General features: G+C 45.2%; 1 protein-coding gene across 7 annotated transcripts in view; it reads left to right on the plus strand.

The window, feature by feature from the left end:
- The window catches only part of LOC139050526 (uncharacterized), a 265834-nt gene that overhangs the window by 95129 nt on the left and 143255 nt on the right, over positions 1-27450 (plus strand). For 2 of the 7 annotated variants that reach the window (XM_070527029.1, XM_070527028.1), the window contains exons 5-6: positions 11246-11339; positions 15717-15989. The exons of 3 other annotated variants lie outside the window; for them this stretch is intronic. In XM_070527029.1, coding sequence (XP_070383130.1) covers positions 11246-11339; positions 15717-15836 — 214 coding nt within the window. In that variant the 3' untranslated portion in view covers positions 15837-15989. Of the gene's footprint in view, positions 1-11245; positions 11340-15372; positions 15990-27450 lie in introns of those variants that run through there. 2 more of the 7 variants (XM_070527031.1, XM_070527032.1) reach the window with 2 other exon arrangements.

Consider the following 27450-nt stretch of genomic DNA (forward strand, 5'->3'; position numbering starts at 1 on the left):
GGCAGCACTGCACTTTAGTCAATCAACGGAACAGGCTGGTTTCAGGAAGGCATGCTCTACAATGAATCACATCCATGTCATTAATCAGGTGATGGAGACATCCGCAGAGTACAATGAACCTCTCTATAGGGCTTTCATAGATTACGAAAAAGCATCTTGATTCAGTAGAGATACGAGCAGTCATAGATGCATACCATAATCAAAGAGTACAGACCGCTTACGCAAATACCATGACAAATATCTACAGAGACTCCACGGCGACCTTGTTTCTTCACAAGTGAAGTAGGTATGATACTTATAAGGAAAATCCGTCAGATAAGGAGACACAATATCTACAATGCTGTTCACTGCGTGTTGCGAATAAGTATTCGTGCTATTAAACGGGGAAGATTTAGGATCAACGGTCGACGGCGAATTCCTCAGCAACCTTCGGTTTGCCGATGGCTGATTCCTCACCTCAAAAGGGAGAGTGTAAGAGCGGGGTTGAAGATTAACGTGCAGAAGACAAAGACAATGATAAATAACCGGGCAAGGGAACTAGACCTCAGGATTGTAAGCTAGCCTCTAGAGTCTGTGGAGGAGTACATTTACCTAGGGAAACTAATCACAAGGAACCCTGACCATGAGACGGAAATTCAGAGGAGAATAAAAACGCATTGGAGCACAGACGGCAGTCATCGCGAGCTCCTTAATGGGAGCTTATCGTTAGCATTAAACAGGAAAGTATATAATCAGTGCATTGTACCGGTGCTGGTATATGTGGAGATACTTGGAGACTGACAAAGAAAGCTTGAGAACAAGCTAAGGAGAGCAAGGAGACAGAAAGCGAACGGTCAGGATCACAGATCAAACGTGTATAGACGATATTTTGATAGGCATTAATAGAAAGAAATGGCGCTGGCCAGGTCGTGTAATGCGCAGATGAGATAATCGTTTGAACTATAGTGTGACAGAGTGGGTACCAAGAGAAGAGAAGGGCAGTAGAGGACCAGAGAAGACTAGGTGATGTGACGAAATAGGAAATTTGCGGGTGGTAGTTGAAATCGTTTGGTCCAGGACTGGGGTAATCGGAGATCGCAGTGAAAAGGATTTTGACCTGCAGTGGCCATCAAATAGGTTCATTATGAGGATAATGATAATGATATGATGATGATGATGGTATTCTAGTGTCACTAGTGATTGTGTTTCGATCGTAGATAATTAGCACTGCTCATACTGTAAGATAGTGCAATGTATTAAACTTTCTTACGAAATTCGCGAAGGGTTACACTTTTGTTCAAAACAATTATTGTCTGTTTATCTCAACTCTTATCCTGCGAGGCTGTTATCGCACAACCATAAATGAGAGTAAGGTGGCGCCACTTTTTATATCAATTCTGGCAACCGATATAGTTCTACCTCCCTGTATGGTGTGACCTAAACGCTTCGTATTAAACTTATTAACCTGCTAATGGCAAATACGTATTTGGGGCAAAATATTCCGTTCTACAAAGTACAGTGCCAACTGCCACGAAATATTCTGCTCCTACTGGAATATTTTATTCCTGTTGTCAACGAATTTCATAATTTTTTTATTGTGCAATGATGTTCTAGGCGCTACAAGAGTAGCCTGGCTGGTTTCTACTGTCAGCGGAGACATACAACCAGTCAGAATTTGACGTAGTAGTTCTGCGGAAGCCCGCAAGGTGGAGAGAAGTAATGAATAAAGGGAAAGACCGTACATCCACCCGTTGTAGCAATTGCTACGAACGGGTGGATGTCCGGTTTTTCTCTTTATTCATAACCAGTCAGAAGAACGAAAATATTTATATGCTCCGATTCCCCATTATTTATCTTTGGTGCCGAATTTGAGCTCTGGTTGTCAATCAGTGGTGGGCAGATAAGTCTGATATGAGATAGGGCTACAGTAAAAAGTGCGGTGTGTTCTGTGTACTTAGCAGTCTGTGCTATGCGCATGCTAACCCGTACTGATTTATAGCTCTGACGTTTTGTTTCGCCATCGTTCACGTTTGGCCATATTGATAAAAATGCGACAAATACAGCAGGATTGTTTCTACAAAAGTCAAAGACAGAAAAAATAACTACGAACTATGTCGATTCGGTAATTACTATGGGCCACTCTGGCTGTCTAGTGGTTATACATTATGCCATTATGCCATTTTCTTGTAATGAATATTGAGTAGCCATCACCATTATAGGGTGAGTGCAAATTTTTGTTTCGTTAACTGTCTAGTGTGGGTAAACACACTAGCCTCATCTAGACTAGTAGCTACACTAGTCTACACTAGTCCTCTACCCGCTCATGTAGATTAAAGGGTGACTACATAACTTTATTTTGTTGTCAGTCTACTGTGGGTAACTTCGAGAGTCGTCAGTTTGTGAAAAACATCTAACCATGGCTAACGCTCGGCTGCAAAAAAGCCATGGCAGTTGCTTGAAGTGCCCCCGAAACGCACAGTGCATTGGGAGCTTCATCTTAGAATGGGACATTGAGACCGAGACATTTGGACAAGGGTAGACTTGTAACCAATGGTGATGGTGAAATAAATAGACTGTGCATGGTGCTTGCGCGCGTAGGTCACGCATGCTTCTGTTACAGGCTGTTACATACGCATAAGTAGTGATTGCCTTTCGCAAAAGAAGCACCCGAACACTGACGCGAAACGCGGAGCGCTTGGCTGGCTGGGGCCGCAGAAGCAATGGTACGCTATACCGAGCATTTGTGGTGCAGAATAGTGAAGTAATCGTCAATGCGGCCGATCGCTCGGACCATGCGTTGACAAGCGCTGAAAAAAGTGCGGACGCACATGACAGCAGCGTTGCAGCACACATGCCTAAAAGCGCTGATTTCATTCTTGGATGTACACAGAAGCGGCAGCTTCATAGTGTGCGACCTTGGTCTGAGATATCGCAGAAGGTTGGCCTGAAGCACGTGGGTGCAACCTCTGTACTTTGTGTTGGCCGGTATATGCCATTTATATAATAAAAATGTCAGAATATAACATTCTTACCAGGTCAAAGAACAGAGCTCAGGCAGCTTTTCTGCACGCAAATGTCCATGTAGCTTAATAAAATAAGCTCCTTGGTTCGGTGGTCTGGTATTAAAGCATCAAATGAAAGATCAAAGTTCAAACGAAATGGAAAGACAGTCAAAAACAGAGGACAGGTTCTAACTTGCAAGTGACTTTCATTAGGAAGAGCCTAATGTGGGCGTTTATTACGTTCGTCTTCTTCTTCTTTATATTATCGTCATCATGCTACTTAGATGGATCCTCATCTTCGTTTCGGTGTGATCACCATTATCGGGTGTCTGCATTTGCTGGTTCTATGCCGAGTACTCGGGTCAAATACACGTCGCTCCCACAGAGACGTGGTAAGCGGTGGAGTTGACTTCTCGACCTTCACTCCTCTACCCGCTCAGTTTGCCCTCTGGACCTTCGTTCAGGCCGCCGATTGAGCCCACTGTCCGCTAGCATGTCTCAGGCCAACCGACCCTCCACTTCTACCACAACAGTTCCGACACCGCAAGACAACCCTTACATTATAAGCAGTCACCAGCGTGGACCCCATCTCCTCGCTGGTCCTCGCGGGGAAGATGTGGAGGACGGGTAGAGTGACTATGAGCGATGAAGTTCCCTTAATCGTTGGGACGCCCGCTCAAGATCTGTCATGTTTCATTTTACTTGACGGGTGTGGCGAAGACATGATTGTTTTCGTCGAGCACGAGATTGACTTAACTGACTGTGCTGCTTTGAGCAGCAGCTGCGCCATCTATTTCATACTCCGGCGGTTCGCTCTACCGTCGTAGAGAAAAACCTCGAAATTCGCCAACAACAGCCAGGTGAATCTTAAGCATCGTACATCGAGGGTGTTCTTGAGGTCCGCCACCGTGTGAGGTAATCTATGTGAAAGTCAGACAAAAGACGCCACATACTAAAAGGAATTGGTATAGCCGTCTTCATTTTCCTTGCCAATAAGAACCTCACTACACTCACTGACATCGTCACAACGTATCAGCTTCTGGACGATGTTGAGTCTGTTCGCATTCAGCCGGACGTTGGTGGATAATCTTTCACCAAGGACCCATAGTTGTTTCTCATGAAAGGAACAGTGATACACGAAGAATTACAATCAAAGCACTTGTCATCGCCATCGCTGTACCCCAGTCCGTCTTCTGGCACGGCATTCTGGGAAGCCATCACGGATACAATGGCGGCATTGACCTACTCCAAGAACGTGCAAGCCTCCGTCTTTTATCCGTTCCCAACGTATGCGCAAATTGTTGCCTCTCCTCCAGGAAACACTAACTCAACGAATGCCGGTAACACCGTGAGCGTCCGTTGCTGCCGCGGCTCTACATAACAAACCGTCAATAACGCCTGAGCCCTCAATGGCGCACCTGAATGCACTGGGTCCCGGAGAACCTAGCACCCTGAGCTACCCGCCTTGGCGTCTGTCACGTCCCAAGTGCTATTATTATGGATATCGCGGCCATATTTCACGTTTCAGCCCGAAACACCAGCAATATGGGCGTCGGGGGTATGAAATGTCTGAATGCATCTTTTCCAGTGGAGCTTCTTCCTTAAGCTGGTGTTTCTCTACACCTCCGCTCCACTCGAAATCGCCGCCCGCATTGACTTAAGACCGATGCACTTACCGTTCAGCCAGATGACGCTGCACGTCACCGCTACGGCCTGTCTCAGTCAACTCCACCAATCCTCCGGAAAAATAAACGATGCAAGTTTGGAGGAAGAACAGCACACATCAACAGGACGGAAATTTTTTCAGCGCGCCCATTCAATATGCTTTGGGTCTTTGCCCCAGGCGGGCACATCGATGCTTTGGTGGACACATGGACTTCGGTGGATTAATGTTGCCGCCTGAGGAAAGACTTGTCGTGGAAGCTGGGGCTTGCTGGCGTGCCATTGGAAAAGAAGCAACGCAATAAAGACAAGGATAGGAGAGAGCGACATGCACAAAAGCCAGACCTACAACAGTTTATTCATGAAGCCACGAAGAAATAAATATATAGGGTGCTCCCACGCGCAATATTTGATTGATCGGCAAAAAACTTGAAACATCATTTGCAATGCCAGTGATGACAGCCACATACTTCCAGAGCAAACGGAATACTTGCCATTGAAACCATGTAAAGATACGCCATTTCCCCAGAAGAAAGTGCAATTGAAACAGAATTGAGGCACGAGCTATCACACTTCATCATGAAATCTGTCTCAGTGATTTACCGTGTGCATTGTGAACTATGTTTTACCACCAATTCGTTTTTTTTTCAAAGCAGGACTCATATCCGTGGTCGCGGCAATGAATACCCAAATGGCCATGGACCGTGTTGTGGACATTTTATCGTGCTCCCTGAGACGAGCATTTAAGCACCTTCATGTCTGTCCCAGGTAGCTTATTTCACAAGAGGGAGGAATCACATACACCACGCCAGAGATAAAGCACACTAAACCCCTCCTGTGTTACACAGTACAATGGCCACGCCTGACTTATGAAGCAAACTTGCAAAGCTTTGCTAGTTTTTCTGGAGCGGAAAGAAACCAACGCAACGCCAGCGCGTTGCCCTACCCTCTTTAATCGTTTGGTCACATCGTGTATATACCGAAGTGCTGCAAGCTTTTTGTTCTTTTCAACTGGCAGACGTGGTTCTCGATCAGCTTCACCAGGCTTTATTTGCCCTAAAAGGTTTTCCACGACAGATGATAATAGGACCTTTATGTATCCGGCAGACAACAAACGGTCAACCTGAGCACCAAACGTTCTTTACGTGGAATCCGGACGTCTCCTTTTCAGGGCACTGACAAGGCACAATTTAATGATTCTTATTTTGACTATTATGGAATGTGCTGACGGGAAAGAGAGGAGTGATTTCCCGCTCTTTGGTTGGAGCGACCAGCACAAATATCTGCTGGACATGGGAAACCTGGCGTCTAAAAACCTGAAATAGTTATTTTCGGTTAGCTCATTAGTCAGCTCTAACGGATTGAGGTTTTTGATGAATACATCTAACACTTTTCCTGCAAGCTGCTCAAACACCAGCTCTGGACAATCAATGAGAACTAAAAAAATGTCTACATATCTGCACACTTTTGCAACCTTGGTCGCATCAAGAAACGTTGGAATAATGTGATATTTATATGCGAGGTAAATATCGCTGTGGAGAGGGCAACAGATAAAGCTGTGCAAATTTAACTTTCTTGAATGCACTGGCTTTTCTCCTAAGAGGCAAAGGTAGGTTTAGGATGAAACGACAACAATTCTAAAAAGCCTACAAACTATAGTTCATGTGTCGTTCTGAAATGCTATCGATCCAAAGTTCGGTAAGCATCCCTGTACACGTCTTACAGTCTCATCATGTGGAAGGGAAATATGTAGGTCTTTTACTTCGATTAAAAAAAAAAGCCGTCACACCCTTTTCCGATTTTCTTACTAGATAGGGGTCGTTAAAGGTCAGTACAATTAGCTTATTCTGTACAAATATGGCGGCAAATATCTGCCAGGTCTCTCTTTCCATTACAATTACTCGTACAGGGCTGTCATTCCTGGGAGTTTTAGCGGTAAAAAGGAATCGCAAACTAAGCGTTTCTGATTTTTACACTGACTTTGCCAGTTTGTCAAGGCCAAGTGTACACCTCCGGTGGCAAGACCTTTACATGGATGCAGCATGCTAATGACCGAGCTCTGCCTACACAGCTCGGTTTTTGGAAAAGAAACTCCAATAATGCCATCCTCGTATTTTTATAGCCCTTTTTCATTGAAAGCGCTTTCGTTGGCTATGTCGCCCATATTCGTGGTGTTCGGACTTTCTTCGCGGATGCAAAGAACCCATGCATTCACTCAACTAAGTTGCGAGGAGAATTTCTTCGCCGAACGCAAACTTTCGTGCTCTCTTTCATATGTGCTGTCGGGCGGGAGCTTTCGTTTGCTGAATGTTAAGGTAATTTGGTGAGAGATCGCTCTTCGAGGACTGCCGTTCTTATCCCTCTGCCAGCACAGCTCAAAAAGGTTGTGGCAGCATGATATGAAGACCGCAATCTCCTTGCATGTCGGCGTTAGTGCTGCTCGAGACAGCACATGCATTAGGCATCGGCGTATATGTACAGCCACCTAAACTAACACCACACAATTGCTAGTTGAAGACTACCGGGTCATTTCCCTGGTTTTTCATATTCATTTCTCTCTCTCTCTCTTGCTCATTTTGCGTTCTATAGTGAAGGGCCCCGTTTTCGGGAGCCTTGTCTAATGAAACAACTAACCGTACCTAATATACGCCTTCTAATGCATCATTTTATAAAAATAAAGCTAATAACTATCCGGGAGCATTCCACCATTAGTTTACTAAGGTAGACGTCGTCGATGATTCCTGCATTTTTATAAAAGAGAACCCTATCTCCCAAAAGGTGAAACATCGATAGCAATGAAAAAGTATTGGAAGATCGTAGCAGCAAGGTCGTAGCTATATAGCCCGTAGTGAACATTTTATAACTAATAATGTTGCCGATCATAGTGTCACTCGACCACAGCCAGGCGTCAACAAATCTCCCTTGATGACCGCGGACACTCGTTATCGGTACACCGGCTTCTTCTCTCTTCAGAGACGCTAGGTATCTTCAGAAGATAACATGACCTCCAACACTACTCTGGAGCACACAGCCCGCACGAAGTGAGAAACCATATCGACTCGTCTAGTTGTTGCTTCGACCGCCGATTACTCACGAGATAGGGTTCGCGTAGCCATGCCCCACCGCTCCATGCGCTGTAACGGCCGCTGTCCTCACCCGCCTCACCCCCAACATTGAGGCAGAGGGAAATAGACAGAGTGTAGCGAGAAACACGCAAGACAGCGCGCATGAAGTCACCATTCTTTTTGGCTCACCCTCGCGCGGTATCTCTCGCAGCTACAGCATTCGGAGCATAGGGCGCCATATGGCGCTGCTGCTTTTGAACTGTATACGGAACCTCAGGGTGATGCCGACAGCGGCGGTGAAGACAGAAACTGGCTTCAGTGCTCATGTTACTGCTAGGGCAATAATAGCTTTGTCAGCGTTGGGTAGTAGACCATTCTCTACCGCGCGGTCACGTTGTACAGAGAAATAAACATTCTCACGTGCAAGCTGAGCTCGGCATGACGATTCAGAATCCATAATAATGTGTATCGTAGCAAAGGCGAATGTCATATATTGGAAGATGACGTACCAATCTTGTCTGTTTCAGCAGCTAGGTAAATACTATTGCATTGTAGGTAATTAGCAGGTAGCAAGGTTACTAGGTAGCAAGCTAGGTAGCGTATGGACCGGCCAGAAATCTGCGTAGAAAACCAAAATACGGAAGACTGCTTTCATATAAATGAAATGATGCTTTTATGTGATATAAACACTTTAGTGTATAAAGGTATTTGGCTTTGCAGATAGTGGTCGGAAGCGTTATCTTGTATTTTGGTAATCCACTGTCCATGCCTGCTAAGCATGCCGTAAGAGAGATTGCTTTACCTCATACAGTATCGGAGAGCTTCTGTGTAGTTCAATTGATCAGAATTTTCCAGAAATCGAATATTTGATATTTCGGCATATTAATTGCGAAGGTGACATAACCTTTTCTGACATTCATGTTTTACACAGTCCAAATAAATTACGCAGCGCACATAGAATATTCTTTTTTAATGAAAGATTATGGCCCATGTGTTAGATGACTTTATTTTGTGCCGATGACTTCTGTGTCTGACAAAGCTACAATACATACGGACCATTTTTTGCCTAGGAGAAACATTTCTGTACACTGCTTAGTTATTCGGAAATACGGTGCGTTGAATGGCGTTCCTAGCGTCCTCACGTGGTAAAACAAACCCAAATAAGACAAGTTTGTCGGAGTCATTTGATTATTGTTCTGCCCTGAAGTAACTGCAACACTTGTCCGTTGAGCTCATCTACCATGCCCGATGGATAAGTTTGAAGGAAGGGCAGAATAAAAAAACATCTATGTGAAACACAAATGCATGATTCAAAGGAATAAATACCGCAGATACAACATACCCGTAAAGCCAGACTTCCTGCTCTAGCACGCGATGCATCACCTATAATTCTGGGCTTCCATTCACACCCATTTTATTTCACCACCCCGTGCTCTGATGCGACTCAGCCCTCCGTGAGTTTTCCGCATTCACAAAGCAAACACACACCATCATGATCAGAGATAGCTTCACCTGCTGCAGAGAAAAATGCATAAGTGATCCCAGTGGTAACGGTGCTGCGTGAACATAACGCATTCTCTGTATGCAAAGGCTCCCGTTCCGTGCGATTTTCGAGCACGTCACAATGAGCTCCTGAAGCAGGATGCACCTGAACAAACCGAGTTATTGCCTTGCACACTGCGGAGCCATTAGATTTCTCAGGAATTAAGACTTCATATGTTGTGCTCCAAATCGTTCCTCTATAAATGAAGTGCTGAGATCGCAGCGCACATTGCGAATACCATTAGGCGAACATCATTTAAGGTTTCTCAGAACCAATGATTTAGCTTTAAGTAATGATATTCCCTGACAAGCTTCAGGCCTGCCTCGGTACATACATCAGGCCCGCGAAAACGTAGAAAACGCTGGTAGGGTGGTTTTACGGCACATGTTGCTCAAGTTCGTCTTATGGTAGTACCGCGACTCTTAATCAGTCGGGCGCTTATCACAACAGAATGTTGCAAGAAAATTAGTAGGGATGCGTCGGGATGTTTAAAGTAAGCACACTCGTGTCAGCATTGTCAAAAACCTAAACCACACGATGGCTTGCCACTAGGAATAATGAAAGCAGTTGCTATTTAATGCAGAACTGACATGGACCTAATATGAACAGGGCAGTGCACAGAACTGGAAGAACTCACGAGGCTTCACAACCGACCAGTTTAGGATACTCAGTGTTGGCAAAGAAAAATGAATTCTTTTGAATGAATCAGATGCTTTCGTACATTTAGGCCAGCATTCCCGTATCTTTTACTTCGGTATTATCCGTTGTAAGGTGATTCTTGCTTCCACCAGCTATTCCGCAGTTTCTAAATAGTGGAGAGCCACATTTTTCACCATATGTCGCATCAAACCACCCGTAAAGTGTTAAAGAACGATATGTTGGTGAGGCATTTACCACCCTTTTCCTAATCCGGTACGCTTGCAAGCCTCCAATCAGGAGCTGAAGCTCACCCCAGGCAAACTCCAACTTACCGTGTTGTGTCGAAAAAAAAAAAAATATATATATATATATATATATATATATATATATATATATATATATATATATATATATATATATATATATATACCTTCGTTTATTACCTAATAAGTAAACGAGTACATCCGCATGACTACCAGATTCGAATAGAGCACCCCCAGCATAGCAGCCTGATGCTGTAACCAGTCGTCCGCAAGTACTTGCGTTGGCATGCGGCATAGGGTATATATTTGTTGCGATCTATTTCTTGCGATGTCAATTCTATGAACACTCTGCGATTATTCGCTGTATTTCATATATGGCGCAAAACTACTCATTGGGTTAGTTTTATTACGTTTATTACAATACTCACGTGAACTGCACGTTTTTCGTTTCCGTTAGCATTTTTACATGAGTTCGCGAAGTGTGTGTACACGTGTTGATTGATTGATTAGTAGGGTTTTTTGGCGCAAGGGCCAGATGTGGCCAAAGAGCGCCACGTCGATGGTCTGTACTTCTGAATGATATATGGGTGTTAATTGCGGGGAGTAATGAAACACGGCTGTATAGTGGCCTAAAATATTCGCTAAAAAGCGGAGTATATGCATGTGGTGCGATGTGGCTGTAAAAGGGCCTAAAATTTATTTACTCTAAAGTGCGTAAAATACAAGTATATACATAGTATAAAAAATGACTGTGATTGATCGTTTCTGCGATGACAACAGATGTTTCACAAGATGGGGATGGTCAGTAAATTATGTAATCTGTAGCACTAGTGCCTCAGCAAAGCCTTGAAATCAAGGACTGGGAGGCAGGTGCTCTAGAGAATGTTTTCATTGCAGCTACGACCTCCAGGTGGAGGCCGCGCTACAAGTAGCCTGGCCAAATCACATTTAGGGTGTCAGTTTCAAATAAAAAGTTGAATAGTGATTGAAAAGTAAAAAGGGGTTCATTGCTAAGAAAAAATGCTGGATGTAACGGTATGTGTTGGATATAAGCAGAGGGAAAGTGCTTTTTTCTCTCTGCCTCTATTTCAGTGCATTGGATAAGAACATGAATAACTGTAAGCCTGTTGCCACATTTGCTACATGTCGGAGGTTCGCTTCCCGTCAAAAGGTAGGAGTGAGTGGCGTACGTATGTCCTATTCTTAATCTACACAGAAGCACTTCCTTATGTCTTGTGGTTCTTTCAGTTATCCAGTTCCCTAATTTTGGCTTAATAACGTGTAGCTTATTCAATACTGCATTATCCCATTGGTCCTGCCAGTACTTCCTCAGTTTGTTGCGTAAGAAGGGCTTAAGTTCTTTTGCTGATATAGGTTTATTCATATCCGTTTCATTAAAGGTGACTGACGCTGCACTTTCGTCAGCAGCTACATTGCCCTTTATGCCCCTATGGCCAGGTACCCAACATAGGATGATGTTCTGGTTGTACATTAATGCTAGGCATAGTTCTGTGTATAGTTCATTAAAAACAGGGTTCTTATGTTTTCGTAAACTCATTAAGGCTCTTACTACGCTTAATGAATCTGTGAAAATGATTGCCTCATTGAGATTACTTTGTCTGATATGTTTTACAGCTGAGAGTATCGCGTACGCCTCAGCCGTGAAAATACTTGTGTTAGGATTTAGAGAATCCGAGGTGGAAAAAAATGGCCCAAGAGCTCCATACGCAACACCAGCAGATGACCTGGAAGCATCTGTATAATATTCGGCACAGCAGTGCTTCGCTTGGAGTTCGAGGAAGTGTGATCGTATGTGTGCCTCAGGTGCATGTTTTGTTATTTCGACAAACGGGATATCGCACTCCATGGTCTGCCATTCCCAAGGTGGTGGAAGGCGAGTGGGAGGCAGGATATTTTCTGGGAGATAGATGTCTGTTTCGTCTACCATTGCTTCCAAGCGTAGGCTCAAAGGGGTTCGAATACGTGGGCGGTTACTGTAAAGTCTGGCAGCGCGCAGGTCGCTAACGATGGAATGGCATGGATGTTCGGTGTCTGATTTTACCTTAGAATAGTATGATAAACTTAAGAATATTCTTCGCAGATGTAAGGACCATTCGTTGGACTCAACGTAGAGACTTTCAACAGGGCTCGTTCTGAAGGCGACTGTTGCCAATCGTATACCGAGGTTGTGGACTGGGTCGAGAATCTTTAGCGCACTCTCAGTTGCGGAGTGGTACACCACGGCTCCGTAGTCGAGGCGTGATTGAACGAGACTCTTGTACAGGCTAAGGAGACACTTCCTGTCACTGCCCCAAGTTGTTCGAGAGAGCAGCTTGAGGAGGTTCATGGTCTTCAGGCATTTTTCTTTAAGATATCTTAAGTGGGGAATGAAGTTAAGCTTTGTGTCCAGGATAATACCTAAGAATTTGTGTTCATGACTAACAGTTAGTCTTTCTCCATTAAGGTTAATGTCTGGTTGTGGCAGTACACCTCTCCTGTTTGAAAATAAGACACATGTGCTTTTTTGGGGGTTCAACTTAAAACCATTCTCGTCCGCCCACCTTGAGAGTCTATTCAAGCCAAGTTGTAGCTGCCTCTCGCAAATGCTAGCATTGCATGACCTGAACCCTATTTGTAAATCGTCCACATAGACGGAGTAGAAGAGTGTGCGAGGCAATACGGTGTGGAGGGAGTTCATTTTAACAATAAATAACGTACAGCTCAGTACTCCACCCTGCGGTACACCTGTCTCCTGCAAAAATGGTCGAGACTGTACGTTGCCAACTCTAACTCGAAATGTCCTGTCAGAGAGATAGCTTTCAATTATTCTAAGCAGGTTGCCGCGAATGCCCATTGCAGAAAGATCCCGAAGGATCCCGAAGCGCCACGTAGTATCATATGCCTTCTCCATGTCAAGAAACACTGATAACACTAGCTGTTTGTGGACAAATGCTTCCCTGATGTACATTTCCATGCGTACAAGCTGATCTGTCGTCGATCTGCCTTCTCTAAAGCCACATTGATATGGATCTAATTTCTTGTTAATTTCTAGATAATGTACCAGGCGACTGTTTACCATCTTCTCAAAAACTTTGCATAAGCAGCTCGTCAATGCTATAGGCCTATAACTATTTGCCAAAGAAGGGTCCTTACCCGATTTCAATATAGGAATTATGATGGCCTCTTTCCAAGCAGAGGGAATGTGGCCGGACGACCATATAGAATTGTAAAGACAAAGAAGCGTTTTTTGTGTTTCAGGCGGCAGATGTTTTAGCATTTCATATAGGATGCGGTCAGAACCGGGGGCAGATTTGTTGCAGCTGTTTAGGGCTGCCTGAAGCTCTGCCATGCAAAAAGGTCTATTGTATGCCTCGCATTTTGTGCTTTTCCGGTCTAGTGGTTTTCCTTCTATTTGCTTTTTGTACCTTTGGAATGTTTCAGAATAGTGCAACGAGCTGGATATCTGTTCGAAATGTGCACCAAGAAAGTTTGCCTGGTCTTCCATGCTGTCGCCTTGAGTATTCACCAAAGGTAACGAGTAAGGCTGTCGACCGTTTATTCTATTCACTCTATTCCAAACCTTTGTTTCATCAGTGTATGAGTTAATTCCCGATATATACTTTCTCCAACTCTCTCTTCTAGCTTGTCGCCGCGTTCTCCGACCCTGGGATTTCACCTGCTTGAAATTAACTAGATTTTATGCTGTCGGAGAATCCCGAAGTAAAGCCCATGCCTTGTTTTGCTTCTTTCGCGCTTTTCGACACTCATCGTTCCACCACGGAAGACGGCGTTTTGCGGACAATCCACTTGTTACAGGGATACATTTGGAGGAGATGTCAACGAGAAAAACCGTGAAATATTCAACCGCAGCGTCTATGCTTAAAGCAAACATGTCGTCCCAGGATAAAGTAGCAAGATTTTTGAACTTTTCCCAGTCAGCTGAGTCAGTTCTCCATCGAGGTAGTTGTGGAAGGCATTCATTAGACATTGGTGCGCTTAGAACCACAGGGAAATGGTCACTCCCGTAAGGGTTTTTAATAACTTTCCATTTAAAGTGGGGTAGAAGAGTTGGAGATGCAATGCTAAGATCTATTGAGGAGTATGTTTTGTTTGCCAGATTGTAATACGTGGGCTCCTTCCCATTCAAAAGACATGCCCCTGAAGAAAAAAGGAATTGTTCAATCAGGCGACCTCTCGCGTCGCAGCTCGAGTCGCCCCATAGGTTGCTGTGTGCATTTAAATCTCCAAGCACAAGATATGGTTCGGGTAACTGATCTATTAATGTTTGGAATTCTTGTTTGTGAAGCTGAAAATGCGGTGGTATGTATAAAGAGCAAATGGTTATCAGTTTATTTAAAAGTACAGCACGAACGGCCACTGCCTCAAGGGGTGTTCGTAGCCGTAGGTGTTGACAGGCTATAGATTTGTCAGCTATGATGGCTACGCCGCCGGATGATGCGAGGGCATCATCGCGATCCTTCCGAAAAATAACATACTAACGTAGGAAGTTTTTATGATTAGATTTCAAGTGAGTCTCCTGGACACACAGCACTTTTGGAGTTTGTTCTTTAAGGATTTCTTGCACATCGTCGAGGTTGCAAAGCAGGCCTCTAATATTCCACTGAATAATTAGTGTATCCATATTAACATAAATGTTGTGCTATGTGTCAAGGAGAATGGATTTGATTTAGCTTACAGCGCCCTTTTGAGGCCCTGTAATTGGAGTTTTGTCTTTCCTGGAGCGGTCGACAAAGTCGCGCCGCTCCTTAGGCGTCAACTGCGCCTTCTGACTGGGTGTTGTGTCCATAGCCTCTTGAGAGGCACTGGACACGCGCTCTTGCGAGCGGTGAGTTTTCCGCGAAGGCCTTGTCTCTAAAGACAAGGCCTTGGAGCCCACCGTCCTGGTGGTTGGTGGGCTTGTCTTGACCTCGGAGCTGGGCTGACTGGTGCCAGCACCAGCAGAGGCCTCCACTGTGGACAATTTCGGGAGAGGTAGGGCAGCCTTCGCTGCTCCCACCGTGGGGGCGGGTGGCGTTGCCGCACGCTCGCTATGCGTGGCGCTGGCGTCCGCCAAGTGCCGTTGTGGTACTGCCCCCCGACGTACCACTTCGGCGAAAGATGTGTTCTGTGCAAATGTTGGTGATATGCGCTGTCTTGCTTCTCTGAAAGTTATGTTTTCTTTTACCTTTATCGTAATTATTTCTTTTTCTTTTTTCCAGACTGCGCATGATCGAGAATATGCAGGGTGGCCACCGTTACAATTACTACAACGGGGCTCAGCCTTACAGTCATCTGCAGAGTGATCATTGGTGCCGCATTTAGCACATGTTAGCCGCCCTCGGCAGCTCTGAGAAGCATGACCAAACCTCTGGCATTTAAAACATCGTCGAGGGTTTGGGATGTATGGTCGTACTCTGAGTTTGGTATATCCAGTTTCTAATGTCTCTGGTAGTGTGCTAGAGCCAAAGGTAATAATCAGGTGCTTAGTTGGCAGTTCCTTGTTGTCACGTCTAATTTTTATTCTTTGTACACTTATTACGTTTTCATCCTTCCATCCTTCCAGGAGTTCTTCATCGGTCAAGTCCATCAGGTCTATGTCAGAGATTACGCCTTTGGCTGTATTCATGGTTCGGTGTGCTGTCACACTGACAGGGATGTCTCCAAGTTGTACAAGGTTTGTTAGCTTGTCGTGTTGTGCTTTGTCTTTTAGTTCTAGTAATAGGTCCCCACTGGCCAGCTTGGTGATCTTATAGCCGCCTCCAATGGTCTCTGCGAGATGCTTCGCGACAACGAATGGTGAAATGGTTCTTGCTTTCTTGTCGGGTTTGTGACTGTGGACAACATGAAATTTAGGGAAAGTCTGAGTGCCTTTTAGAAAAAACTGAAACGTAGCATCGGTGCGCCCCCTTTTAGAGGGACGATCGGTACAGAAGGGGTTGGAAGTTCCCATGAAATGTATTGTGTATTCAGCGTCGATGCCAGTCACCCACCACCGAGCCCAACAAGGGGACACGGCAGGGTATGCGGTGAAGCAAACCCTACCATGCCAACTGTACATCGTCGCTATAACCACATATGTTATAACCAAGGTAGGTCATAGCACACCAGGTTAACTCTCGCCGCCAGGAATATTGGAAGTTATCAGAAGAAAAAGAAGACAGGAAAGACTAAAAGTGAGAGGGAAAGACGAAGGTGTGCGAAGAGAGAGACAGGAAAAGGCGACTGCCGATTTCCCCCGGGTGGGTCAGTCCGGGGGTGCCGTCTATGTGAAGCAGAGGCCAAAGGGGTGTGTTGCCTCTGCCGGGGGGCCTTAAAGGTCCAAACACCCGGCATTGACTCAACCCCCAGGATCCCCTTTTCCCCAGACACGGCTAAGCCGCGCACGGCTACACGCGGGAGGGTCCAACCCCCATGTGCTCGGGTACGTGGTGTCGCAACACACCAAACGCCTGCTGACGCAGACGCCCCTGCGGGGTGTACACGTGTTCGTGTTGCAATCTGGAGCGGAGCAGCAGCTATATTCTGAGAACCTAGGTCAGACAGCTTTGTTTTCTGAAAACAATCGTAACTCCGTTGTTCAGACTTTTCCAGCTTTTGCTATCATTTTCGCACACGTAGCAGCCATGTTAGCATTTGTCAGTGCGGGGCTTCCGCCCCAAAGCACCGCATTCGTCACATTGCTGAAATAGGCCTCCAGTTGTGAATTACGTCCATTGAAACACTCATTGCACTGAAGCAAGGATGGCACACATTCGCGCAACGGCGACTCCATGGCCTAGACGCAGGAAGAAGTGGTTCCTTCATGTTCGGTGAACGCTGCAGCTGAAAACGAGCCGTGTCCATATGCTGCCCTTCGGGAAACGAAGCTCAAGATTATGCGACAGCTTTAAGTCTCTGAAGATTTATGTGATGCTAATCGCGATCGTGGGGTGCCGACAGTCCATGTGCTTATGCGTAAGTGACGCCTCGCCTGTTTGCTTAGGAAGTTTATATTTACTGCAATTCACATTGCCAGTAATGTGGCAACGTTTTCATCATCATCATCATCAGCCGGGTTACGCCCACTGTAAATTCTCAGGCGCGCTAAACATGAAGCACGCCGCTATGGCGTGCTTCATGATTAACAAAGCGTCCGCGACGTGGTGGTTGCAGTACCAGGCTTCTCTGCTGGATGCCCTATCTTTGAGTGCAGCCGTTGGACAATTGGATTCTTTTATTTATTTCAAAAGTCGCAATTTTATGATGAGGGCGAAACAGCCAATGTGATAGTAGCATGATAGAATATTACACAAAGGAAAGCTTGTAGAATTAGGGACGCTGTGAGTTGCAGTAAACGTAAGATGTCTACTAAACACGCGTGGAGTGACGTGTGGAGGCACACATCGACAGAAAGGACTCGATGAATGCGACCAGCACCAACTACAACTATGAGCCTTTCAATAGACTCACCAAGCTCACCTATCAGCCTACTACACTACATTATCAGGCTTTTTAACGCGGAAAAGTGGGCCGCTTACATTTGGAGGCTCATGGCAGCACCTCTAAGTACATCAGCCTTTCCACGGAAAAGGACATAATTGACAACCATCTCCTACACCTATGGGATTGCAGGGGGGCTCACTGGACAGTGGGAAAGGTAAGGACTAAAAGGCAAACTCGGAATGGAATTGGCCGAAATAACTGAAGTGGCAAATAATTGTGCTAGCGTACTGGAAGCCAGAAACTGGGTACGCTTTTGCGAGCTGATGAGAACCACATTAATGACAGCGATACCATGGGCAATACTGTGAATCATGCTTGAGGCGTACAATACAAAAAGGGTCGCTAACAGGACCATAAAAACAGTTGTCAGGTTGTTCAAAGGCTCCAACATAGCACTCATAAACTAGCTTCGGGAGAATTACCTCGGCTCGGAAAAAGTGGCTCCAGTCATACGCAAGTACAATGGCCCCACAAATGGCCACAATTCTCGCTCCGGCTCGACAGAGAAGAACTCAAAGAGGCCCCAACATTATGCGTATTTGGTATCCCGCTTCAAAATAACATACGCGCAGATAAAACAATCAGAATTCTCCCAACGGCTGTTGAACAAATCTCTAGGTTTATACGAAGAGTGACGAAGCATCGTAGTGGCTTTAGCGACGCCGAAACTTTCAGCCTTGTTCCCGCATTCATGACCGCATTAGATACGGCCTCCCTTATCAGGAGTAGTGTAAAACGGAACTGGAACTGAAAGACGCCCTTATGCGAATGGCCTACGAAGCCGCATAGGGAGTCCGATGGCGGCTTCGTGGTTGTTCATATGATACGGCAGAACGTTATATTGGCCCAATTCCCCCCAGAACATCCGCCATTTTTTACCACCAGCGCCGTTGCGAATTTCGGGCACACCAATCGAAAAAAAATATTTGTGAATCTGCTGACGCAGCACCGGGAACAGGTGGCCTTATAATCGCGGCTGCAAGCCCGACCGACCGATGATATTCCGGATTGCCACCACATTTAGGACCCAATAGATAGGCACAACGGAGACAGCCGCCGTCGCAATAGCAGTTAAGGCCGAAGACTCAGCCGGCCAGCCATCTGTGATCCTCACGGACTCACCGTTGGCTTGTCGCCTGTTTATGCAAGGCAGAGCAGCGGCCTGTGCCCTATGCGTGCAAGGTCACACACTCCTGAAGACGCACAGTGTCATCTGGTGCCCGGGCCCCGCGGGGGCTGCGGGCAACGAAAGGTCAGATGCTCTCACTGGAAAATTGGCTTGCCTAGTGAGAGTGCAGCCCGGTACAGTCGGATCTAATCCTTTGACGTCTCCACCCGACATCATTGAGCACCAGCGTCTTCAACACGGAACAAACGTGGGGCCCCACTTGAGTCTGAACAGAGCGGATGCCCGGGACTTTAGAATAATTCAGACAAATACCACCCGCACCTCGGCCTGAGGCACACCAACTGGCCTACGGCCTATCCTGGCCACTGCCCATGGTGGGAGGGGGAGGGGGTGGTAGCCACCTCTTGCCCATGTAATGTGGAATACACAAGCACGTACGAAAATTGATTTTCACCCTGTTGGGATCGAAAATCATAAGTTGGCGGCAGTGGGAAACAATCCTCACCCACGGTGACCGGGAGACCCAGAGGGGGCTCCTCGACCAGGCCCGGCGAGTAGCTCCGGGCAGTGGAACCTCTCTATAGCCAGTCACCCACTTACTCCTAACACCTCTTTCCTTTTCACTCAATAAAATGTTATTCTTTATCTCTCTACTGCGTCTCCTATTCATTGTTGCTTAATCTGCGCCCCCTGTTTCCGCAGCGCCATACCTGAGCGCTGCGGAAATACAACGTAGGCAAATTCTGAACATCTGCACCTGCCGCGATTGCCACTCATTTATTCATTTCATAAATACTGCCAGTCTTCAGAGAAGGCCGTAGGCAGCAGTAGACAATACATATGGAGAAACGATCACAAATAAGAAGACACGAACACATCACACAAGGCTCACACCACGCACTGAAAAGAAGCGGAACACCAATAGGTTTCACGTCGCTTGCATACGAACCCGTGCTACAGATATGAAATTGTGCACTGATATATTGACAGAGAGCTGCACAACAAAAAAGTTTAGATAAAAACACGGACAATTCAAGCTGCCCATGCGCGTCGCACGATATGACTAACTGCTTTAATTCGTTACGTATCGGAGCACATTGCGGGACAGCCATAGCATATGTCGCGAGATGATAAGGGTTGCTAGAGATCAAAGGGTGATGGAAGAATTAAAAATCACTTAAGAATGACTGTATGGTGAGTTTCTCAGCAATGCCTGCTCTGAACCGGTTCCGTTCTCGGATAGTTCGCGGAAAAATGAATTATAGAAGCAATCGGCTCTGCAGGCGAATTCTTTGACTTTTTTCGAGTGATTGCCTCATGTGGACCGACGAGTCACTTGCTGAATCTACAAATCTTCATTGATGCACAGATTATCATTCTATATTTACATACATATATTTCAACCTATCACGATGATGTCTTAGTTGAAGCGTTTCTAAATTAAATTTTTCTAGCAGCTGAGTCGAAGATGTGTGCCAGCTGTATGAATTGAAGACGAATCTTATTGATTTTTTTTGGACGCTTTCGAGTTTTCTTATATTAACTTCAATAAATGGGTCCCACTAGACGGAAGCATATTCAAGAATCGGCCTAATAAATGTTTTTTATGCCAGTAACTTTGTTTCTTCTGTCGACTGACGTAGGGAACGTTTGAGATACCGAAGCTTCTTCGTGGCCTTTTTTGTATGTAGTTAATACGTGTGTTCCACCTGAGATCAGATGTGATCATGACACCCAAGTATTTATAGCTTTCTACTGAAGAAAGACTGCGGCCATTTATTGAATATTCGAAGCGTGGGGGAATCCGTTTTCTTGTTCCTGTCATTGATATGGTCTTCTCATTTACCTTCATTTGCCACTCAGAACACCACCGGTCTATTTTAGACAGATATGAATTTAGAAGAGCCTAATGACTCAGACACTGAATTACATTATACAATATACAATCGTCCGCAAACAACTTAGTTTTCATTGGTATGTCTTCAGTAATGTCATTATTAAAAATTAAAAAGAACAGTGGTCCCAGGATGGATCCCTGCGGTATGCCTGACAAAACTGGGGCTGGACTGGAACTAATGCTGTCGATGGAAACAATCTGCTGTCGCAATGAAAGATATGCTTCTATCCAGGATATTAATGAAGTGTTCTTGAAAATTGATTTCATTTCGACAAGCAGTTTAGAATGGTACAGGCGATCAAAGGCTTTCTCGAAATCTAAGAATATAATGTCTTTCTGGCTTTGCTTATCTAATGATGCGGAAAAATCCCGAACGGTTTCGAGGAATTGTGTTACCGTTGACAGGTTCTTGCGAAAACCATGCTGTCTGGAATCGATCAGTTTGTTATTTACAAGAAACTCTGACATACGCTTGAAAATGACACGTTCAAGTGTCTTCACACATGTGCATAAAATGGAAATAGGCCGGTATATCGTACTATGTGATGGATTCTAGGATTTTGGAACGGGGAAAATTCTTCCCTACTTCCAATCATTTGCAAGTTCCGATCTCCGTAAGGATTCTTTAATTATTATGGTTAAATATTTCGAGCACCATTCGGCTTACCTAATGAGGAAGGTATTAGGTGTGCCGTATATTCCAGTGGATTTTTTTCTGTCCACTTTCACAAGAAGCGAGAAAACGCCTTCCTCAATTATTGGTACGTCACCTATAGCAGGGCATTCGTGAGGTAGTGTAAAGTGTGGCTGTTTGCCGTCATCTTTTGTGAACACTGAACAGAAGTAATCATTGAATGAACCCGCCATGGCAAATGGAGCCGTAACAGGGCTACCGTCAATACATAGATTCGATATCGTACTCTTTTGAAAGTTGTACTTGAAAAACACAACAGGAAATTCTCAGTCTGTTGTGTTTTGGGACGTTGTTTTTGTCGTTCTGTTGTCTGTAGCTCTGTCGTCTGCAATTCTGTTGTCTGTAGTGCGACGTTTTGTAGTCAAAAGTTCTGTAGTTCCTGATCAATAGTTAATTAAAAATTGACAGAGACCTCTTTAGGGATATGTAAATTTATTAGTACATGGAAAGAAAACGGAAAGTAGAAGAACCCTTCCCGCCCGGGATTCGAACGTGGGACCTGAGCATCCCGAGCCCAGCATCTTACCACTGCACCACGCTGCACGTGTCATACACAGTATATTTTGGCTGTGTTAACAGTAACAATCGCTGTCTACGTTGTTGCTTACGTTTGAATTTAAAAGCCAAGATGAGCTTTCACTCTTCCGCGTCAACTGCCACATCTCTGGAAGAGCAAAAGTGTTGTCACTGTGATGTTATTGAGTGCTGGATCACTCCAGAAAGAGGCGGAAGCAGCACGCAGAAGCACAAACACACATCAAACATGTATTGACGCATATAACATATAGAAAACGGCACACACACGCGACAGTTCCCCAAATTACCTCAGACGACATGCAGCTATTACATGTATCAGTCAATTATAATCGGCCTACAGTTCAGCTCGGAAGCGCGTGTCACCGTGTCGGAGACCTCGTGGAACCGATATCGGCCAGCGGGGTCGGACGAGAGTGTCGGCCGGCCGGGTCGGACAGCTGTGTCGGATGGCCGTGTCGGACGGCCTCGCGGGGCTCACGTGGCTGTGCGCAACAGTCGATATAGGGAGCCTCCGCGTGCCCGGTTTCCCTCCGGCGGGGTATGCGCTCGGGAGCCCAGGGCCGCAGTCACCGGGTCGCGTCCATAGCTGGCGGGGTAGCTCTGTGGCCGCTCACCCGAACGTTCGATCGCCCCGGTTCAGAACCGCCAGCCCTCCTGGACCAGTTGCCCAGCGGAAGAACTGGGCGAGGTGGCCTCTCCGCGGGCGACAGCGTTGATTCGGTTGCGGCGTCGTGACGCGGGCGCCGATAGCTCCTATGGGCCGGACGCCCAGCGAGGAAGCTCTTTGCCGTCGAACGCCGAAAATCGCGCACTGCTCACGCCACGGGGCCACGGGCCACACTCTCTCCCACCACGCTTTTTGAGGCGCCACTGCCGACGCTCCCAAATTGTTGTCAATGATGATAATGGCTCTCTTGCGGGTATTTGCAGAGTCGCTGTCCTCTTCGTCACCGCACGGCGCACTGCCTTCATATGTTCATACTTTCCCCTCCCGCTTACCATATATATATCACACTCACCATCAACAGGTGCATCGTGGAGTGCGAGAACATCTACTTTGCTGTACGATATCCACATTGAATAAGAAATTTAGAAATAGACAACGGTTACCAGGGACACTGTTAGGGTTGTTACTGCTAATTTTCACACTTGTCTCTCGCTCTTTAAACTTTTGAGCACCCTATAATTCGTGTGTTCAATGCAAAATAGCTACAAAAACAATCGTGGATAAGTCTTCATTCTGACAGCATACTGGCTTCTCGCGGCAGCGCTGTACCAGGTTAATGAGACCCGAGCGAGACACATTTTCACGAAACTTCGGGAAATCAACTAATGTGTCAGTGTAAACGCACTCATGTAAGTCCACAAGCCTGTGTGCCACATCTTACCAAATAAAACAAAACGGATACGCACCCATTCCCGCAGATGGTATGATTTTGATCAGCGGCCGATTTTGAGGGTGCCAGTAGGGCGTTGCTGGTGCCGCATCGTCCCGGCAGAGTTATAACAATTGGCCACGTCGACTTTAATACCCATGTCGGTGTTATCAGCATTGCCGGCTTCAGAGAAGCACGCTTGAATAACGCGCAAGTGGAAACTACAGTGTGCACCAGCGATGCGAGATTGACATACAATTTTAAAGGGCCGTGACACAAAGCGCTTCTGCTGCGACTTGAGAACTCTTGGCCGTCGTGACGGAATGTTTCTGTTGCGACGTCAGAATCATTGTCGTAATGTCAGAGTCGTTGTCACGATAGAAAGCTGTTGTTCCGACTTGAAAACTCTTGTTGTCGCTACAGAACGTTTCTGTTGCGACTTCAGAACCCTTGGTCTTCGCGACAGAATGTTTCTGTTGCGAGATCAGAATTTCTGTCGGTAAGTCAGGAATGTCTGTCCATTACAAAACCGTCAGGAACTTATGTCGTACAAGAGAAATTGAACTTCTGTTATGACAATTGGGGGCCTGTTGCAATGATAGGTTTCTGACGTATAACGCCATTTCTCTGTAGTACAACAGAAGTTGGTAGCATTACTTCAGGAACACTTCTGTTGTGACAATCGGAGGCCTGTTGCCACAATAGGTTTCTGTATTATTTCAACAGATCCCTGTTGCACTACAAAAGATTGTCGGGTTACTTCAGGAACATTTCTGTTGGGACAACAGGTTGCCTGTTGTGATGACAAATTTTCCTGTAATACTGGATTAATCTGTTCTAGAGCTTCAGCTTTCTGTTGTAACAACAGACATACGACAGTCTGTACTTCTGTTGTCACAACGAGAAATGTCTGTTGTACATTAGAAAAGTATGTCGCTCCATCAGGAATCTGTAGTTACGAAAGAAAAATCCTGTTGTTCAACAGAAATTTCTGTACTGAAGGCAAACTCTGTTGCCATTTTCAACTGGGCTCCCTCTTCATAAGCCTACTATACATAGCATCAGTCTTACATAGATCATGAAAAGATATTCGGGGAACCTAATGCGCGAAAAAATGTCGGCACTACACACTCGATAACACTCCAAATCTTCAAAACCTTATCAGCAGCAATTTACGAGGAGTGCTGCCACAACAGGCTTTTCTTGAATATGTGAACTTTCCGTACAAGAGGTACAGGGAAAAATGACCGGAAGGTTTTTGTTTTCAGTATTCACGCAATGAATAAGGGAAAGCAAGTAGCAACAACACCTAGCTGTAGAGTAGCACACAGATTTCCAGCATGTAAGAACGATCGGTACTCTTTGCTTGTTTTCGTTTGCATTCCCGAGAATTGCATTGCGACGGCGGTGGCACCAGCGCCATCAATTTATTACAAACGCGAAACACCCAAACCATGTATGAATGATCGAAGAAGGCGTCACTGTAGGTTAAATGAGGCATACAATTTCCAACTCCGTAGCGTCTGGTGCAGTATTCGGCCACTCCCTCCCACATGGCTCACTCAGTTACCTATTAACCCTCAGTCGTCAGCAGCTGCGGAGTATCTGACCTAGGCGGTGGTCAGACCTGTTACGCAGCAGAGGGTGCTAAGAATGTCGGGATGCAGACAGGCTGCCACTTGAAACTGACCCTTGCAACGTTTAACACCCGAACCCTCCGGAGTGAGGCTAGCTTAGGAGGACTCTGAGGAATTATCAAGCATTGTTTAGGATATTATCGGCTTTAGTGAGATTAGATGAATTGGTGAGGTTTAGACATTGCTAAATAACGGTCATGTCCTTTGCTATTGAGGTCTCCCTGATAAGAAGCCATACCGGGTAGGATTCCTAATCCATAAGGACATAGCGGGCAACATTGACGAATTCTATAGCATTACCGAGAGGCTAGCAGTAGTCGTAACCAACCTAATAAGAGGTATAGAGTTAAGGTAGCACAAGCCTACTCTTCCACATCCAGTCACGACAATGGGAATGTAGATCAGTTTTATGAAGATGTTGAATTAGCGATGACAAAAGTGAAAACTAGGTATACAGTAGTAATGGGTGACTTCAATGCAAAAGTGGGGTAAAAGCAGGCAGGTGAACAGGTTATTGGCAACTACGGTGTCGATTCTACGAACGCTAGAGGAGACATGCTGGTAAAATTCGCAGATTGGAATGAGCTGAAAATAATGAATAGCTTTTTGTTGAAACTTAACAACAGAAAGTGGATCTCAAAAAGCCGTAATGGTAAAACAAGAAATAAAATTTATTGCACGCTTTTCGCCAATCCCAGCATAGTGCAGGATGTAGAAGTTATAGGTATGATAAAGTGCAGTGATGATAAGTTAGTGAGGGCTAGGATTCACCTCAATTTGAACACAGAAATAACAAAATTTGCCAAGAAAAAACCGGTCAACTTAGAAGCAGTAAGCGTAAAAGCAGACAAATTTAGGCTGGTACTTGCATACAAATATGCAGCCTTAGAACAAAGAGATGATGATGATTATGATGATTATGATGACACAGAGGTACCGAATGGAATCGTAACGCGGCTGGCTTCAAAGACAGCAAATGAAGTGGGAGGCAAGGCACAAAGGCCTCAAGTACGCAAGCTCTCCCAAGTAAGAAAGGACCTAGTGAAGAAACAGCAACAAATGAAAGTCTCCAACTCAAGAGATAAGATAGAATTCGTAGAACTGTAAAAACTAATCAACAAAGCGAAAATATGTGATGCGAGAAATTTTAACATGAGAAAGAGCGAAGAAGTCGTAAAAAAAAGACGCAGCCTTATATCACTGACGAAAAAACTTGGTATAAGGCAAACCAAGATGTATGCACTGAAAAATAAGCAGGCTAATATCATCAGCAACATCGAAGGCATAATAAAAGCAGCGGAAGAATTCCATACTGACCTGTACAGTGTGCAGAGGACTCAGGAGTACTCTATTCGAAACATTAATGAACAATATACTGAAACTCCTCCTATCATTAGAGATGAGGTCAGAAGGGCATTGAAAAGCATTAAATGGGGGAAAAGTTGCAGGAAAGGATGGAATGACAGTCGATTTATTCAAATATGGAGGAGACATAATGCTAGGAAAACCGGCCGCTCTCGATACTACGTGTCTATCGACTGCAAGGGTCCTAGGAAACTGGAAGAATGCAAATATTATACTAATCCACAAAAAAGACGACGTTGAAGAAATGGAAAATTATAGGCCCATTTGCTTGCTCCTAGTATTATTTAAAATATTTACCTAAATAATGTGCAATAGAATAAGGGCAACACTGGACATAAGTCAACCAAGGGCTGGCTTCAGGAAGGGATACTCTACAATAGATCACATCCATGTCATTAATCTGGTTTACATGAAATCTGCAGAGTACAACGAGCCTCTCTATATTGCTTTCATATACTAAGAAAAAACATTTCATTCAGTAGAGATACTAGCAGTCATAGTGGCATTGCGCAATCAAGATGTACGGACCACTTACGTAAATACCCTGGAAAATATATACAGACCTTCCAGAGCAACCTTAATTCTACACAAGAAAAGTAGGAAGATACCTATAAAGAAAAGGGTCAGACCAGGAGACACAATCTATACAATGCTATTCACTGTGTGCTTGGAAGAACTATTCAACCTACTAAACTGGGTAGGCTTATGCGTATGGATCGAAGACGAATACCTCAGCCACCTTCGGTTTGCCGATGACATTGTTCTATTCAGCAACACTGTGGACGAGTCAGAACAAATGAACCAAGACCTTAACAGGCAGAGCGTAAGAGTGGGGCTGAAGATTAATATGCAGAAGACAAAGATATTGACAAATAGCGGGGCAAAAAAGGAGAAGCAAAGAAGAAGAAGTAGAAGAAGAAGAACCCGGCAAGGGAACAAGAGTTCAAGATCGCAAGTCAGCCTCTGGAGTCTGTGAAGGCGTATGTTTACTTAAGTCAACTAACTACAGGAAAGCCTGACCATGAGGACATTCACCGAAGAATAAACATGGGTCGGATCGCATACGGCAGACATCGTGAGGTCCTAACTGGGGCTTACCGTTATCACTGAAAAGGAAAGTATACAATCAGTGCATTTTACCGGTGCTGACATATGGCGCATAGACTTGGAGTCTGACGAA

Source organism: Dermacentor albipictus, chromosome 10 (assembly GCF_038994185.2).
Source record: "Dermacentor albipictus isolate Rhodes 1998 colony chromosome 10, USDA_Dalb.pri_finalv2, whole genome shotgun sequence".
NCBI classification, from domain to species: Eukaryota; Metazoa; Arthropoda; class Arachnida; order Ixodida; family Ixodidae; genus Dermacentor; species Dermacentor albipictus.